At 44.3% G+C, this 17,107-nt stretch overlaps 2 protein-coding genes across 7 annotated transcripts in view; both read left to right on the top strand.

The window, feature by feature from the left end:
* zc3h3 (zinc finger CCCH-type containing 3) overlaps positions 1-9,270 on the top strand; it is a 51,430-nt gene extending 42,160 nt beyond the window's left edge. For 3 of the 6 annotated variants that reach the window (XM_035524475.2, XM_035524474.2, XM_081718071.1), the window contains exons 8-12: positions 171-240; positions 2,367-2,498; positions 5,800-5,963; positions 6,155-6,315; positions 8,789-9,270. In XM_035524475.2, coding sequence (XP_035380368.1) covers positions 171-240; positions 2,367-2,498; positions 5,800-5,963; positions 6,155-6,315; positions 8,789-8,832 — 571 coding nt within the window. In that variant the 3' untranslated portion in view covers positions 8,833-9,270. Of the gene's footprint in view, positions 1-170; positions 241-2,366; positions 2,499-5,799; positions 5,964-6,154; positions 6,316-8,788 lie in introns of those variants that run through there. The other 3 variants (XR_014124612.1, XM_081718072.1, XR_014124611.1) reach the window with 2 other exon arrangements.
* A 4,603-nt stretch (positions 9,271-13,873) lies between these two features.
* Positions 13,874-16,542, top strand: mafaa (MAF bZIP transcription factor Aa). Its single transcript, XM_027026695.3, has one exon. It carries the CDS (start codon positions 14,732-14,734, stop codon positions 15,695-15,697), a length of 966 nt encoding a protein of 321 aa, XP_026882496.2. The 5' UTR covers positions 13,874-14,731; the 3' UTR covers positions 15,698-16,542.
* The last annotated feature ends 565 nt before the right edge of the window (positions 16,543-17,107 follow it).

Genomic DNA, 17,107 nt, shown 5'->3' with positions numbered 1-17,107 from the left:
GACGTGTGGGTTTTTTCACCCTTTCTCTCATATGAGTTTACTTTTATGCTATTTATATTATTTATTATTAGTGTTATTATTTATTGCTTTTATTTTATATTAAGCTCTTACAAGCTACTGTAGTGTCGGCTTTAAAAAAAATTCAGGAAGTGAATGTGATTGGTCTTCAGGTTCCTCAGAGGAACGTGTAAGCAGACAGATGGGACGTGTCCTTTCTCACACAAAGTATCCAAGGAGAAGGTGGGTCATCATTCACTACCTTATCAAAGAGGACTTCACATACAAAAAAAGTGATGCACAGTAAATAAATAAATTAAAATTAAATATACATTTAAAAAAAAAAAAAAAATTACCGGTCTCTTGACTACTTGGAAAAAGTGGAGAGAAATTTCCCCACCATGTACCTAAATAAATAATCTTGCACAAAACCGAGATGCTCTCATTAAAGACGGCAGTTCGATGCGGTTCAGGTTCACGTAGAGGCCAGCATCCCTGTGTCTGAGAAATGATGAAGGCGCATTAATTACACCCTCCAGCATGTCGGTGTCATATGCAAGCCAGCGCTGCCAACCTGCAGGTTTACAGAAAAAAGCCGTGAGCGGTTGGTGGCGCTGGAGTCAAGTTAAGGTCAGAACATGCATGCCTGCCGACGGATGATTTAAGACCTTCTGGCAGATTATGACCTTCTGATCTCAGCTTATGGTGGTGTATTATGATCCATCTATAAGAATGGCCCCTCAGATTCCCATGTCGCATGCTTGGCAACCTTCGCCGTGGAGACGTGGGGGTGAGGGGGTGTGGTTGTGGGGGTTCACTGAGGGTAATGTGTGATTTAATAAAAATTTAATTCTGGCTTGCCATGATTTTGTTAGATTTGTGTACTAGGGCTCAGTGTTGAATTGGGAGGCACGCAGTCTTTTTTAACTTTTATTTTCCCCCTCTATTTGAAGGATTAGAGCCTGAGTTGGATAATGTCTAAATGTAAAATACCAGAGGAAGTTTGCATTACAGCCTGTGGTACAATGGATAGCTTTCCCTAAAGACTTCCGTCACCTGCTTACGGATGGACACCTGTCTTGCATGATGTTTGTCTGGCAGAAAATAGCCCTCCTAACTCCCCCCATCCCCCGCCCCCTAAGAGTCTTCACTTTCCTTTAGGAATCTACACACACACACACACACACACACACACACACACACGCACGCACACACACACCCGCACTTGTTTAGACATTTGCTCATGTTGCATCCAGTGGCCCACTCATGCACTCCCTCCTTGCTTACACTCGCTCTCACACTCGCTGCACCTGTGACAGTCGTCATCCTCTCCGCTGCTAATCGCCGAGAAGCCAGCTGCCCATTTGGCTTAAAGAAGCAGTGCCACCTCTTTGCGGGCCCCACCTGCCAGTTGTAACCCCCCCCCTCCCCTCCCCTCCCTCTTGGTCCCCAGCTGAATTTATCCCTGGTCCTTATTTCACGTGTATATACCATGAAGCATGGTTTGAGTTTGCGCCTGAAACTGAAACCAATCTGCTACATTTCTCACCCCCCACCAGCGGCCCCCACATTCCCACTCAAATATCTCCGAAACAGGACCCCTCCTCCACTGAGAACTCTCACCCCACGCCCCACTGCCCAGCCTGCAGAGCACACCACCCGCCACATAAACACATCGTGCAGGCGGTACAAGCCCCTGCTTGGGTAAATATTTCTGTAGCAGTTAATTAGACAGAAATGATATGACCCTCACTGAGATGAGATTCTACTTAAGGATGGTCTAGTTACCCCCCCCCCCCCCATGTTCTACTTCTAGACTACAGAACATTCAATCACACACGCATTCACACTTAGATTATTCATACATGCAGAAAATATTCACAAACTCAGTCTCTGCAAAATATATGCATAACTGTGTCATTGACACATGTACATAGTTACTGATTAAGCACAGAGTGTGAATATGAATCCATAATGCATATTTTGACAACCATTTCGTGCATGCACGCCACAGCAAGCATGTATTTTGGATGAACTTGTGAACACTTTAGTTGTGATGTTGGCCTGCTACACACAGCCCCCCCCCCCGGGTGCTGTAGTGAGGGAGTACCATAGGCTGCTTGTTTATTGACTGGCTCATGATCTGATCATCTCTGCATCCTCTTACTGGCATTGTGTGCTTCAAACTTGCTACACTGTCATGACAGTAACTCGCAGTATTAAATATACCCATATTGAATAACCATGATGTGTCTATTTTCCATAGTCTGTGTGGGCCACAACAGTAATGTTTCAGTACCTGTGTGTGTGTGTGTGTGTGTGTGTGTGTGTGTGTGTGTGTGTGTGTGTGTGTGTGCTTGTGCTTGCAGATGCCTGTGTGTTCGTACTTCTTGAAGGGGATCTGCAGCAACAGCAGCTGCCCCTATAGTCACGTCTATGTCTCTCACAAGGCGGCGGTGTGTCAGGACTTCATCAGGGGCTACTGTCCTCAAGGAGAGAAGGTAACCCCCTCACTCAGTACTGCTCTCTGTCCAACTCCCACGTGCACACACACACTCCCACACCCTTTATTGGATACTGACTTAAATGGTGCCCGTGAGACCCCATCCTGTGGTATGCTGTATGCAAATGGAGTGTGATCAGTGTGTGTAGTTAAATCTAATGTGTGTACTTGTAATTTAAGAATAATGGTAATAATGCTAGATTTTTCAGCCAAAGCAAAAACATATAGATGCTCATTTCAGAATAATTGATAGATCACAAAGAATAATCCACTCATAAACACACAAAACAAGACTCAGTGTGATCAATTTATATTTCTCAAACATTGTTTTGAAGTGCAGCTTTTTTGTGTACAGTGACTTGTGATCTAAGATATAGCTAAACAACTTAGAGCTTTGGGTCAAATCAACATCAACACAGTTTTTACCTCTACATCTTTGTAAAATGAAAGAGCCCATAATGCTCTGTTTGGTGTGTTGCTTCAGGTTCTGCGGAGTGCCCGTTCTAGGCATTTTTCTCTTCTGATGCTTTCCTCTTCTCACCGCATTTTATTTCCATCATCACCTCTCTTCATCTCTGTCCCTTTGTTCCTTTCTGTTCATTTGTTCATCTTTGCTTTTCCTCCATCGTAACAAATGCATTCTCTCGCTGTCAGGGCTCATTTAAATATTTGGGGCGAGAACGCGAATATATAAAGAGAGGGATATTAATATTTATTCTATTAGCCGAAGTGCTTAGGTCTGTAATTTTGTGCCGTCCCAAAAGCACTGTCTCAGATATGATGGATAGCGTGCCGTAATTATGGACGTGAAAAAGTGCTGATAAAGGCAGTACAGGCGAGAGGCCAGCGATGGATCTGTTGGCCGACCAGGGGTTAAAGCACACTTTCATCCCCTCCATTTCTCTCCTGCTTGTTTTTTCGCTCCATCTCTCTTCTCCTGCCTTGTTTCCGCCATCTGTCTCTCTGTCTGCTACTTGCACTGGCTGTCGTCCTGTTGTGCTGCCTTTCTGCTGCTAGCCTTCCCCCTTTTGGACTTCATCCTCATCCGTCTTCCCCTGTTCTCTTCCTCTGCTTCCTCTTCCCACTCTTACCATGTATCGTATCCCTTCCCCGCTGTGTGCCCATTCTTTCCTTCCAGGCCTCTTTCATAGCTTGTATTCTCTTTGTCTATCACTCTCTCTCCCTCTCTCTCTGTCTCTCTCTCTCTCTCTCTGTGTAATGTAAAATTGTAAAATCTGCTGACTTGGTCTGCTTCGTGGCCAGTAGAAAGCTCTTCTAATAGGCCCCAGAGACTTTCCTGCCTACCTTAAATCAAGTGGAAAATTGTTAACTTGTGCTGGTATAAAGATGTTCCATCCACTTCTCGCTCTCTTTTTTTTTCCCCCCTTCATGCGTCTCTCTTTCACTGCTTTTATGTAAATGAAAATGTATGGGAGAGCTGGCTTGGTGCAAGCACAGGCTTTCATGTGTTTTCTTTGCTGAAGGAGGCAGCTATTCACATCACAGTTAATGAACCTTCCCTTAGTGTCCACATAACAGCAACCTTATTCTTTCCTATTACATCTCAGCCTGGCTATGCAGACAGAAGATGCTCCTGTGTATGTGACTGCCTGTTATCATATGTAGAAGCTGTGAACTACAGAGCAAAGTGTAGCTCCTGCCTGATGCGCGTCTTATACTGTATGTTCTGAGCCTAAAGCAGACAGTCTGTAAAGTTCTGTAAAGCTCTTATTACCCCCACCTTTACACCATTGCAGGGGTACTTGGTTATTTGGTGTGTGTGTGTGTGTGTGTGTGTGTGTGTGTGTGTGTGTGTAAAAAGCTAAATGCAAGAACACTTCCCTCGCCACCCACTTCAGAGTGGAAGAGGGGCACTCCATGTCAACGTGATCAGGCAAACTAGAGACAAATGGCCATTCAGAAAGACAGAAAGGACCAGCATGCTCCTTAGAGATGGGGTGAAATTGGAATCGACTGAGCTCGGGTGAAAAGGAATTTAGCAAATTGGAGCAATTAGCCACGAGTGTGGTGAGTGATGATGTTGTCTATAGGATGATGTAGGGGATATTAGAGAGCAAGACTTGCAGGCTGCGATAATCTCCTCCCATGAGACAGTTCGTGTGGTTGCATGCATGTAGGTATGGGCATGTTTTCATTAAGAAACAACTTTCTTAGTTTGTGCTCTTTGATGGTTTAGTGTAATCCATGCGCCCCATGTACATGCTTGAGTAAAGTGGTCTATATTGCACGCATGGAATCTTCCTGATGTGCTCTTATTGATCATATGGATTTCTGACCCATTGAATGTTTCATTTCTTGAGGGATAATGTGAACTAGGGAGTAAAATCAAGACCATCAGTACCTAGGCAGACATTGTCAAACATTTTTTTTAAGACAAGTAATGTGTTTATGGTGTAATTATGCTTGACAAGTCTTTTGCTTGGTTATTCATACAGATGTTTTCAATCTGTGTTTAGAAACTCGTAACAATAGCTTTGGTCTCATAATACAAATTCCTAACGCTCCTAAGTTACGGCCACGCTTTCCCTGGATTGTAAGGGCATGAAGTAAAGGGATTTGCTGTACTGTCTCTAATCTTAGCTGGAGTTACAGCTTTTTTTATTTTACCTGAAATATAAACAGAGTGAGCTGGGGCCCCACTGTTAACTTTTTTTTTTTTTTTTGCCACAGTGTCAAATTGTACAGGTGAAACTGGACCATACTGTTGTCCCTCGGTCATACTCCTTGCTGGTTTGACAGAATGTCCACACTGTTCCCGGAAACATGATGCTACAGCCACCCACACCCCTCCAGACAGACACACACACACACACACACACACACACACACACACAAACACACACCCACACACACACGCTCCCCCCCCCCACACACACACACTTGCTCTATTTCAAGTGCAACCTGTGCCACATACACTTTCTAGCTTCTCAAACGCACGCAGCTTGTGCCCCTAACCTCGTAGTGGGTATAATTAGCTTTTCTGACAGGTGGAAGGGATTAGATCTCCTCAAGAATGAAGATACCAATTTACACCCCTATTACGCACGCACGCACGCACACGCACACACACACACACACACACACACGCGCACACACACGCACGCACACAAACTCACCTACTCCAAGTTACAATCTCTTTTTTTCCCTTCACGCACATACACGCATCCTTTTGCTTTGACTTCTGTATACATGCATGCCACCCGCTACACAAATCTGCCCACTTGCCTACCAGCGTGATGATAGTCCGGTGATAACATACTTGATCTCGTCCTCTGCAGTGTAAGAAGAAACACACACTAGTGTGTCCAGAGTTCTCCAGTACTGGTGTGTGTCCCCGTGGATCCCAGTGTAAACTACAGCACCGGCAGAAAGACAAGCGCCTTCGATCCAGCCTGAGTGCAAGCCCGCCTAAGAGGGCCCGCACAAGAGACATGGCAAAGAGGTTAGCCCAGAACGGAAACCCGCCGCCACCCGTAGCGCCGCGGCTGATCTTTTATTGCAGTCGTTAAGAAACCTCCGCACATAAGAAATACAAGATGAAACCATTCGCATTGGCCTATGAGAATTGACGTACAGTGTCTGACACGGGGACAATGCCGTTTTGGTCTAACGCCATCGTCTCTGTCCGCTCAGGACCGAAGCAGGCTCTGCGGAGGCTGCTCAGGCAACGGAGGGCACAGAGTGTTCAGGTCCAGCAAAGCTGCCATCCTTCATCTCTCTGTCCAGTTCTCCGGACCCCCCGGAGAGCTCAGAGCGCCCCACCTGCCCCCCTATATCAGGACAAGAGGCCACAGGTGAGCATTGGCCTATGACCCCTCGAGCCCAAGAAATGCACCTGGTAGCTTTTAGGCTTTATCAGCTCTTTTCCCAGCCTTTGAAAACAAGTGTGAATTTTGCTTGTGATGCAGGTAAACATGGTACTTGCAGCACAATTCTTCACAATATACAGTTACCCATGAAGTATACTGTTGTGATGTAGTGTTTGTAGAAGGAGCTTTGAATGTAAAATGGGAGTTTTGAGTGTTACTTTGTAACACACAAAGTTTGTTTTATTTTTAAGTAAATAAATAGAGGCACTAAAATATTTAGGGAGGGTAAATTAATTTAAAAAAACATTTATATTTGGATACAGACAAAATATTCCTTTTTAGGAATATTTTTATTATATTTACATTTTAATCATTTAAGGATATGGAGTAGAGGAGTATAATGCTTATAGGTTTATGGAAGGGGTAATATTTAAGAAAGGGTTGGAGAGGGCATATAAACCTTAGGTAAGGGGTGATGATATTTAAGGTTAGGGTGGAGAGGTGGTAGAATGCTTAGTGAACTGGGTAATAATATTTAGTTTTGTTGTGGAGCTTCAGCACAGCTGAACGTGGTGCTGACAGTCTGACTGATAGAGGATTAGAGCAGTGGGGCCCCATGAGTTAGTCTCTCACACACACACGCACACGCACACGCACATGCACCAAAACAGCCTATGGTGTAGCGCCTACCTCCATACCATGGTGTCTTGAGTGTTGTCCGTGGTCCACTTTCACACGCCTTACACTGTTCCACAGATCAAGGCTTTTTTCCCTGCAGGGCTGGGGTGGGTGGGTGGGAGATCTTGTCCTTATATTTTTGGCTTGGTTTACTTTGAATGTCCCTGCCTGTAACTCAGCTGTCGGTTTTTTTTGCCACTTTTACTCCCTCCCTGATCTTTCTCTTTCACACTTTCCTCTTTTAGCTCTAAATCTGTTCTCATTAACCTCTGACCCCACACTCTTGGCTGTCACTCGCAGTCCCCTGTCATTGGGGCAGTCTGGGTCTCTCTCTGTCTCTCACACACACTCTCACTCTCTCTCACACACACACACACACACACACACAATAACTACTATTCATTAACCTCTGCCCAGTTTTCTAATTTAAGGTAAACATATCCATGTGTTTGTTGAAAACTCCCTCCCTTTCACTTATAGCCTTATCTGATAATAGACATGGGGTTCTCAGATTTGTCTGTGTATATAGTGCTTTTCCCTGTGGCTCATACAAGCATTCACTTCACCCAACACTTCATTACTCCTGCCATTTTCCGATGCCGAGTTGTAATGATGTGTATTCTCGAATTCCAGGTAATTCTGTATCCACTGGATGCGGTCCCCCCCCCCCCTTCTAGTGAGTCACAGCGCATGATTAACGTGCGTTTGGTAAACGGCTCCCCGGTGGACAGCTAGTCATGTCCCATCGGGTGCGCGAGCTATGCCTGATGGATCAATCCTCTACCATAATCCGTCGGTAAACACGTCAAGTATGCCTAATTTGGAAATCAGCAAATTTAAACAAAGCTGCCGACTCTCCTCTACTAAGTTGATAACATGAATCCCCTGTTGTAATATTCTTGTAATATTCATCACTGTTAAGAAAGGTAGCTATTGTAGATGCTGATGCTTCATTATAACGCCTAAATCCTTCTGTGTCTACTATCGCTTGTTCTCTTTCTTAGCTGTCTGAATGACGGTCCATCCAGGCGGTCAGAAATGTTAGATACGGCTTTGTACTTACATCAAGCAGTGACAGTATAGCAGCTAACCAGATATTGCTATGAATTTCAAAAACTAGATGTTCTTGGGAAAATAATGTTAAAGTGCCGACACCTTGATTTGTGTGTTCATTGTGAACCGTAGAAGAGAGACATGTTGATAAATAATGCTCGGCCACGAGGTCTCTGAGGAAAAATTTCCGGGCTTTCTGTGTCCTTACAAAGTCCTTAGAGATGCCTTACAGATGTCCTTACAATCAGTTGCTCACTTTAACGTTAGGCCGTCCTTATGTGGTACCTAGCTAGTTCATTTTCAAAATCTGTGACTCTGAACAAGTAGCAGGGCATTCTTATCAGTAACACAACTGTTGGTACACACAAATACTAGTGAAAGAACAGTTAATTGTTATTAATGAGTACCCATCCCACCACATGTTTCATGATGAGGAGCCAAGAGAATCTCCCTTCACTTTGAATAGATTAGCTCAGACTCTCTCTCATATGAAAAAAGTTCCTGTCTGAAGATGGTATTACTACAGTATGTGCTGTATTTATGCAAAAACGTTACAGGTTGAATATTTATGTCTGTCTGATTTTACAAATGCAGAAAATTAAAAATCTTGAACAAACGAATAGCTTTAATCAGACTTGGGAGGGTAGAGATTTATAAAGTCATGTTTTTCTCCACAACTCTCTCTCTCTGTGTCTCATTTTTTCTCTCTCCCAACTTTGTGTTGTAGGGAAGAAACTGCACATCAAGCCTCGCTTCTCAAGCCTAAACTAAGGCTGGAGGTTCAGGGCATCTAAAGCCTCTTCGAGAATCGTGGAGCAGGAATACCCTGCTGCGCATGCATCTTATTTAGGATTGCCACATGTCCCCGTGCTGGTTACATGTATCAGAAAATTCCCCCCACGCCGCCCATTAATGGATGTCACCGTGCCCAGGCCATTGAGTCCCAGCAGTCATTTGTTTGCTTCCAGAGCTTCTACCATACCATGTCTCACCTGTTTTATCTGTATTTGGTCATATAGTTATCCGATTGTTTAATAATACAGTGCAGGTGCTCCTAGCTTGTTTATCTCAGGGACTCTGCATGTGTCACTTTTTAAAGCAATGTAATTTCAGTAGTTTTGTATTATAAAAGAATCATTTTATTGTGTAATATTTAAGTTTGATATGTTTTTACTTTAAAGGTCCGATTAAATTTGTTTGGAGATTTTGTGGCTTAGTGTTTGTGTGTGTCTGTGTGTAAGGTGCCCAGATCAGTTAAAGCTGTGCTATGCTTGTGTGAAATAGGTGAGACTCAATATGAGAAAATGGTCCTTATAGATTGTCAACTGTGCTCTGCTTTTTAAATTCCTATAACGCATTGGCTATACACACATACAGAAAAATGTGTTTTAAATAATAAGACTTACCATTGTGTGAATAACGGTATCAGTGTGATACGAATAGTCAGTCCACGCTGATATTCTATAAGCTACAAGTAAAGCACCACTTTATTTATGTCTTACAAACGAGAAGGAGTGAGTGTAATGCATCTCTCCCTACTGCGTTGTGCTGCTGCTCTACTGTGGCCAAATCCATCACTTCACGTTCCTGTTATTGCCAGTTTTCTTCCGTTGCCCACACTGAAGTTTACATGAGAGAGAATGCAGCTGCACATACTGATTCTTTTTTCTATTTCTCTCCCTCTCTCTGTCTCGTTCACTTGCTCACTCGCTTTCTCCCCCCCCCCCCCTCGTAATGTAATTAGAGTGTTGAGTGATAGAGAGGCAGACACTGGATGATGTCTGGCGTAATCCCTCGCCGCCTCCTCACTCTGCGGAGGCCCCTGATATTTCGACTATTAATACTCTGTTTAACCAAGGACTTGCGCTTGATGACAAACGACCACTGGTCGCTACGGGAAACCTGGTTAACCATTGCTGCCAGCAGCGACAGGGGGCATTAATACACCAGTGTAAGGGCTTCGCCTCGGAGCGCGACACAGCCACGTGCCCTCACAGGCTTGCTGCCGTGCCAACGAGATAAAGGCTGTCTGCCTGATGTACTGTACACCTGCACGTAGGCTACCACACAGGGAGGAAACTGAAGAGCGTTCTGTACCCCTCACAATTCCTCTTTTCTCTGTTTGCCTTCTTCAGCTGTGTCTCCTAGACTGGAAATGCATTATATGCATGGTGAGGGTAGGTTCAGAACAGAGTGGTTGTGGGGTTTTGTTGGTTTGTTTAGGGGTTTTTGCCTTGTTTTTTTCCCATTATAAGTTTTAGATTCATACTGTAGCAATATCCACATTTTTTAAAATTTGTGTTTTAAAATGGACCGCAGACTCCTTTTAAGGACAATTACACATGGTTGTGGGGTGAAGGAATACCTGGTACAGGAAAGTGCAAGACTGGGTTAAAAAATAATAATAATAATGAAATAATGGGCATATGCATATCATCTTCACCAAGAAGTCTAACAGCAAGTGGAAATACCAAGCCACACCACATGTATATGACCTTCCTTTGTGAAATAATAAACAGGTTAATTGGAACAAAGAGTTTAGGGGAAGTGTAAGCAGTGAGCAGTCCCCGCTCTGTTATCAACCAAGAAAAGCGCATTCTCCGACCAGGACGGAGGTACGGAGACGTCATTCCTTCTTTCCTCTTGACGGTGAGGATGTAAGTGCCTGAGACAGATGCCTGCCGCGGATCCTCTCAGAGCTCAGCGCAACCTGCTGAGCTCGGCAAACTCTAATTAAGATCAATATTTCAATTTTTAGTAAAAGCGCATGTGAAAGAGAGGGAGAGCCAAGTAGCGGGGAGAGAAAAATATCTATTTCTCTTTTCTTCTTTGAACATTCTGACTTGAATGGGGGAAAAGGGAACGAATGAAAGGTCAAATATAATTTTTCTCTACCTCGATAGATTGCAGAAACATAAAAAAGACAAACTTATTACAACTCAGCAGAGAGTCTGCCCCATCAATAAAGATCGCACTTTCTCTGCAAGTAGTTATTCATTAGTCTCACACTCCTCCCTCCCCCTGCCTTCTCTTCCTCCATCCATTTCTTTCTTCAGTCATTTGTTTTAGTTTTGCTTCTGTGATGGTAAACTTTTCCATTTCTTCTGTTTCTCTGTGTACCTCTGTGTCTCCTGGTCCATTTGTATTCTGCTCTCCAGTGTCACAGGTCTCCATTGCTTCACTCACTTTTTTGACCAGTATTCCATTATACCTAAAAACTGTCAAACTGCTGCACATCTCCTTAGCGCTCTCTCTCTCTCTCTCTCTCTCTCTCTCTCTCTCTCTCTCTCTCTCTCTCTCTCTCTCTCTCTCTCTCTCTCTCTCTCTCTCTCTCTCTCTCTCTCTCATGTCCATGCAATTGCAAACATTTGATTCCTGCTTGGCACGTCTTCACTGTGAAATTCAAATCAATTAACGTGCAAGTATACATGCGCAATTACAGCTAAATCCCTGAGCAGGCTTTTAAGAATGCTTCCTTCCAAAGTCTGCCTTTGATAACCCCAACACCTCACTGCACAGCTCTCCCTTTGGTTCACGGGAAGTTAACGGGACTAAATCCATCTCAGTAAATTCCCCCAATGGCAGGCCCAGGGCCTGGTACCCTGCCCTTTTTCAGTTTCTTGCTCTCCTATTCTTCACCTTGGACGTACTGGTGTCCATTCCGCTTACGTCGGTAGAGCGGCACCAGCAGCTATCTCCCCGTGCGTAAAGGCACAATGAAAGCCCTGGACTTCAAAATTTACGGCTCAAGCCCTCGGGCTACTTCTACACTCACCTGGCCTCTGCTCGCTCAATGGACGGTGGCTAGGCTTCTTAAATGTTTAATTTTTAAAGTGGACTGCTTAGCTTGGACTTTGTGGTCCACTTGTGCTTGTTTGATAAAACACCTCATAATGACTTAGCACACCTTACACAGCCAGATATGATTTGTCCCTTCATATCAGTTTTTTTTTTCCCTCATTTTTCCTCTGTAGGCAGATTTGAGTCTGGAGAGTACCCGTATTTCACTCAGCTTAGGTGGAATATCGTACTGTGCAGTATCAAGCTGGAGGAGGCCTTAAGATCCCGCTTCCCAGATACAGACCCAACAGAGACACTAGTTTACTTGTGTCTTGCATACATTATGCAGCAATTCATCATTCAGCTAGCATTTAAACCATGGCAATGCATTGTAATGTCTTTCTGAAAGAAAGCATCTCGTAGCAGTAAGAAAAATCAGTTCTGTCTTATTTTAGCAAGCATTTTAATATGCCGTATGAAATATTATCAGCGTGGTCTATGTAAGATACTTAGTCTATCCTGTCTCTTTCTACCGCTCTTTAGCTCAGGCACATATATGCTACAAAAACAAGGATTCAAACATTTACATAGTAGCCCATAGCACTATATCATACATTCAAACAGCGACCTAGGTGTGTTAAGCCTCATATCTCCAGCGCCACACTGCGCCGCACTGATCTCCATCTTTCCATATTTCCCCCTAGTCCTGATTAAGACATATGTCTCCGCGGCGAAGGGGCGCGTGCTGTGGGGCTTAATTATTTGTCGATCCGCGCAGATGAGTCGAGATGCAATTAGAGGTTAATTGCGAATGAAATCCGGAGCGTGGCGCAGTGCTTTAGCGGGGCCGATCACAATTAACTCATCCGCTCGTATTGCTCCATTTTTTCCTCTTCTCTCTCTCTCTCTCTCTCTCTCTCTTTCTCTCTTCCGGTGGAAATGTGAATTGATTTTATTGCCAGATATAACGGCATTCAGTTCATCGCTTGCGAATAGGTCAAAAGCGAAAAGGGCACGGAAGGAATCGAAGGACGGCGGTGTTGTCCCAGCGCGGCCGCCAGATCAATACGCGGTTACTTGAACGAATGTTCTTAAACCTTATTTCACTTTACGTAAAGAGATGTCCGTAACTCCTGTTTATTAAAAAAAAAAAGTAGTAGAAGAAAAAAGAATCTTAATTCCCTGCCTGTATCAATTTAAAAATCGGTCCACTGTTAGCTATTTGGTGTATGGAGCATGTATTTAGCCTTCACGTTCAAAGGTGTCTTTAAAAAAGCCTAGTGTTTATATATGCACTCTTACACCGCTTGTTTAACGGTGCACAAGATCCCCGCTCTCTCCAAATTATGCAATTATATTCAGATATGGTTTAGTGGCTATATGTTACTTTGATACTTATCATGTTATCTAAAGTTATAGACTTTTTAAATGTAGTCGTATTTGCACCAATCCTTTATTTCGAAACTATTTTGTTTGCACCCTTTAAACCATGAAGGTTTTGTAGTTTGGTCAACGATATTCAAAAAAGAGCACTTCACTATCGATGTCAGACGCGTGATGCGGCAATGTAAATTTCTTTACTAATACAGTTGTTTTAATTCTCTGCGCAGGCGCATTCTTATATGTCAGTCTTCACACATAAAACACCATGTAATGTAGACTGCGTTACGTCCTTGTTTGCTTTTAAATTTGAATACTTGAGCTTTGAACACCTCGACTCTCGCCATAGTCACAATATCAAAACAGAAGTTCCAGGTAACTGTTTTCTCAGTGAAACAGCGCTTTCGTGAGCTCCACTTCTCTGTATTCTTAAGCCATGCAGGTGTCGCTAGGGGGCGGGTCAAGGCTTTTCTGGTGCAGCCTGCACTCGTTCACGGTCCCGCAAACGAGAGGTTTGCTGGAGCAAATGCAAATATCCCGGCACGGTCTGTTCCCATTGGTCCACTGTGTACTCCGGGTGGGAGGGGTTAAGCGACCGTGTGTATAAATAAACTCGTACAGCGCCCTGTTCGCTACTTCAGTGTCACTGCGTGGTAGTGGTGGGATGCAGAGTACAAGTCGTAAAAGAAAACAAAAGGTGATTACAGGGAGCTACAATTTCATACCCAAAAAAAGTATAACAAAGGTACCCCAACACAGAAGAGAAGCCACGCAGTTACAACAGGATATCTACTGACAGATTCTAGTGGCGTAATGCGGGCTGTTATTGGGGAGTCCCATCGCTGGAACTTACTGTGATTTTTATGTGTGTTCTGGCTGTGTTTCTTGGCGACTTTCTGAACTGAATCATTCCACTGGACCCAAGTGGCAAAGTCTTATGTTCAGTCAAGTTTGACGTGCCGTGCTGTTTGTGACTGTTCTGTACGAGCGAGGAAAGGTTCTGGCCCTGTCCCGATGAACTAAATCTCTTCGCGATTGTTGCTTTGAGGTTTGTGCAAGGACTAAAGCGCAGTGACGAATAAGGATAACTGAAAGTGACAAAAGAGTAAAGAAAGACGAATGTTTCTGATATTTTTCCCAATAAGGACGGTTTGGCAGAAGGCACAAAACAGGACTGAGGTGAAGCGAGGACAAAACAGGTTGGTGGTTCTGAAGTTTCGAGTTTCTGCCGTCCTGGCCAGTGATATTAAAGTGTGCGTTTGACCAGGAGAACTTGTCATCAAGAAGAGCGCAGAGGCTAACTGGCAGGTGTACAAGTTCATTTACATGCGTAGTCTACGTATATAAATAGAAGCCGTTTTTTAGGACTAATCCGACTGTAGCGTTACACCGGCCCTCTCATATGTATTAAACGCACCACTTTCGTTGTGTCTTATCGGAGACGACTGTCCCAGTGCAACCCACCCGAGTCGCTTTGGCTGTAAGGGTAGGTGTCGTCGCATGGACTGACATGGCTACTGATCTCGCCATGAGCGCCGAGTTGCCTAACAGCCCCTTGGCCATAGAGTATGTGAACGATTTCGACCTCATGAAGTTTGAAGTTAAAAAAGAGCCCCCCGAGTCAGATCGCTACTGCCACCGCCTGCCGCCGGGTTCCTTATCCTCCACCCCTATCAGCACACCGTGCTCCTCTGTGCCTTCATCGCCCAGTTTTTGTGCGCCTAGTCCGGGGGCGCAGCCGGGCCAAAATCTCGGCAATGGCATAAATAACAACAACAACAACAACAACAGCGGTGGAAACGGCAACAACAATCAGGGCGTCTCTGGCAAGCCACAGCTGGAAGACCTTTACTGGATCCCGAACTACCAGCACCACATTAACCCAGAGGCCCTGAACCTGACCCCGGAGGACGCGGTCGAAGCGCTCATCGGCAACGCACACCATCACCACAGCCATCACCACCATCAACCCTACGACAGCTTCCGCGGCCAGCAGTATGTCGGTGAGGACCTGTCGACGGCCTCGGGCGGCCATCACCATCCTGCGCACCACCACCACCACCACCACCACCACGGCCATCACGCGCACGCGCGTCTCGAGGACCGCTTCTCCGACGAGCAGCTGGTCAGCATGACGGTGCGCGAGCTCAACCGGCAGCTGCGAGGCTTCAGCAAGGAAGAGGTGATCCGCCTCAAGCAGAAACGACGGACCCTGAAGAACCGGGGCTATGCGCAGTCGTGCCGCTACAAACGCGTGCAGCAACGGCACATGCTCGAGACCGAGAAGTGCACGCTTCAGAATCAGGTGGAGCAGCTCAAGCAGGACATCGCGCGCCTGGCCAAGGAGCGGGATCTGTACAAAGAGAAGTACGAGAAGCTCGCGAGCCGAACCTACAGTGGGGGGGGCGGTGGCAACAGTCGGGACCCGTCCAGCGGCAATCACGGCAAAAGCTCTTCAGCGGAATTCTTCATGTGAGAATCACGCATGTCGTGGACTTTTCCCTGTACACCAACGTGTTCATTTTTTAAAAACTTTTATTTTTATCTCTTCGAGTGTGCGCCTTTATTTACAGCGCCTGCTTTTCAGAAAGGCTAGATCCACTTTGAACTTGTACTATGATTACATATAGCTAGGCCTACATATTTAAATAATGAATCATGCACACGCCCTAGTTTGTGCGTATACATTCACATGTAGTGTCTGTGCGCATATATTAAGATATTGCTCCATAAGTCTTAATGGGTAGTGTGCTGTTATAGAATCTGTGAACAGACCTCTCCTCCGAACTAAACATGGGATCACCTATCACCTTCAGACGAAAATCCTTGCTTTTCTGATTCAGTAGTTTAGCGTAGTGCTTTTTAAAAATAATATGTCTTCAGAGTCACTCAAACAAACCAACTATGTGTTAAGACTGTACTATTGTTCTCAGACATTTTAACGCCACAGGTCAATTTTGCTTGTCTTAATGGATCGACAGCACGAGTCTTAAAGTCATGAGGAAACTTATGAAACTGACTTTTTTGATCGGACTAAAGAAGAATGCAAGCATTGAATGAAGGGAAATAGCAATACTTCGTCGTCTTTCTACAAATCTTTGACAGTGTGTAACTTCAGAGCAACTCATGAACTTCAAAGGAACGTATGAGCATTGCAAGTCAACGTACCCTCAACCCTGCATGCGGGACATGTATGGTATTTCAAAATCGCCAAGTCCTTTGTATCTTCCCAAGACACCCGGATGAAAAGCATGGCCCTTTTTCACCCTACACTTTCCTCCTTACCTCTTTCTTCTACTCTATAAACATGGTCTAATTATGCGTCAGTGTAACTTCCTATACTGTAGTGAAGATGCAAGCACCTGCAGCATACACGCGGTAGTTCAAGAGTTCAGGAAAGTTACAGAAAATAATTGCGGCTAACCCAACAACTTCATTCGGTTTTTCTAATCATCAGACTAACGAAATAATGACACCCAAACGAACTGATTCAGATTTTAGTTATTTATTCTCACATGTAAATATGTAGAGATGAGTTAGCGTGTTAATTTAAATTACTTTATAAAGTCCTTTTCTGCTTGTTTATTTAAAACGTCTTAATACAATGTTTGTATGTATAAGCATGCAAATGATCAGCGATATTCTATTCCTATCGAACATGTTCAATATAAAAAAGAGACGTCTGCGGTACCATAACAAGAATAATTGGGAATAACCCGAAATCTATATTTATCGAATGTGATATTGGTACTTGATCTAGAATCTCAACAGGGACTTCAGTCGCTGCTATATATCTATGCATCAAATTATTCCAAAAGAAATGAACAAACTCAGATTACCCTGTGAATTTTGTTTTTCAATGCAATACCACACGAATAGAAAACCT

This window comes from Electrophorus electricus, chromosome 7 (assembly GCF_041902795.1).
Source record: "Electrophorus electricus isolate QZ-2024a chromosome 7, ASM4190279v1, whole genome shotgun sequence".
NCBI classification, from domain to species: Eukaryota; Metazoa; Chordata; class Actinopteri; order Gymnotiformes; family Gymnotidae; genus Electrophorus; species Electrophorus electricus.
Note: the sequence above shows the minus strand (reverse complement) of the source record. Positions and strands in the feature narration are given on the sequence as shown.

Excerpts from the sequence above, each read along its gene's own strand:
- mafaa (XM_027026695.3), top strand. The coding sequence starts at position 14,732 with ATGGCTACTGATCTCGCCATGAGCGCCGAGTTGCCTAACAGCCCCTTG.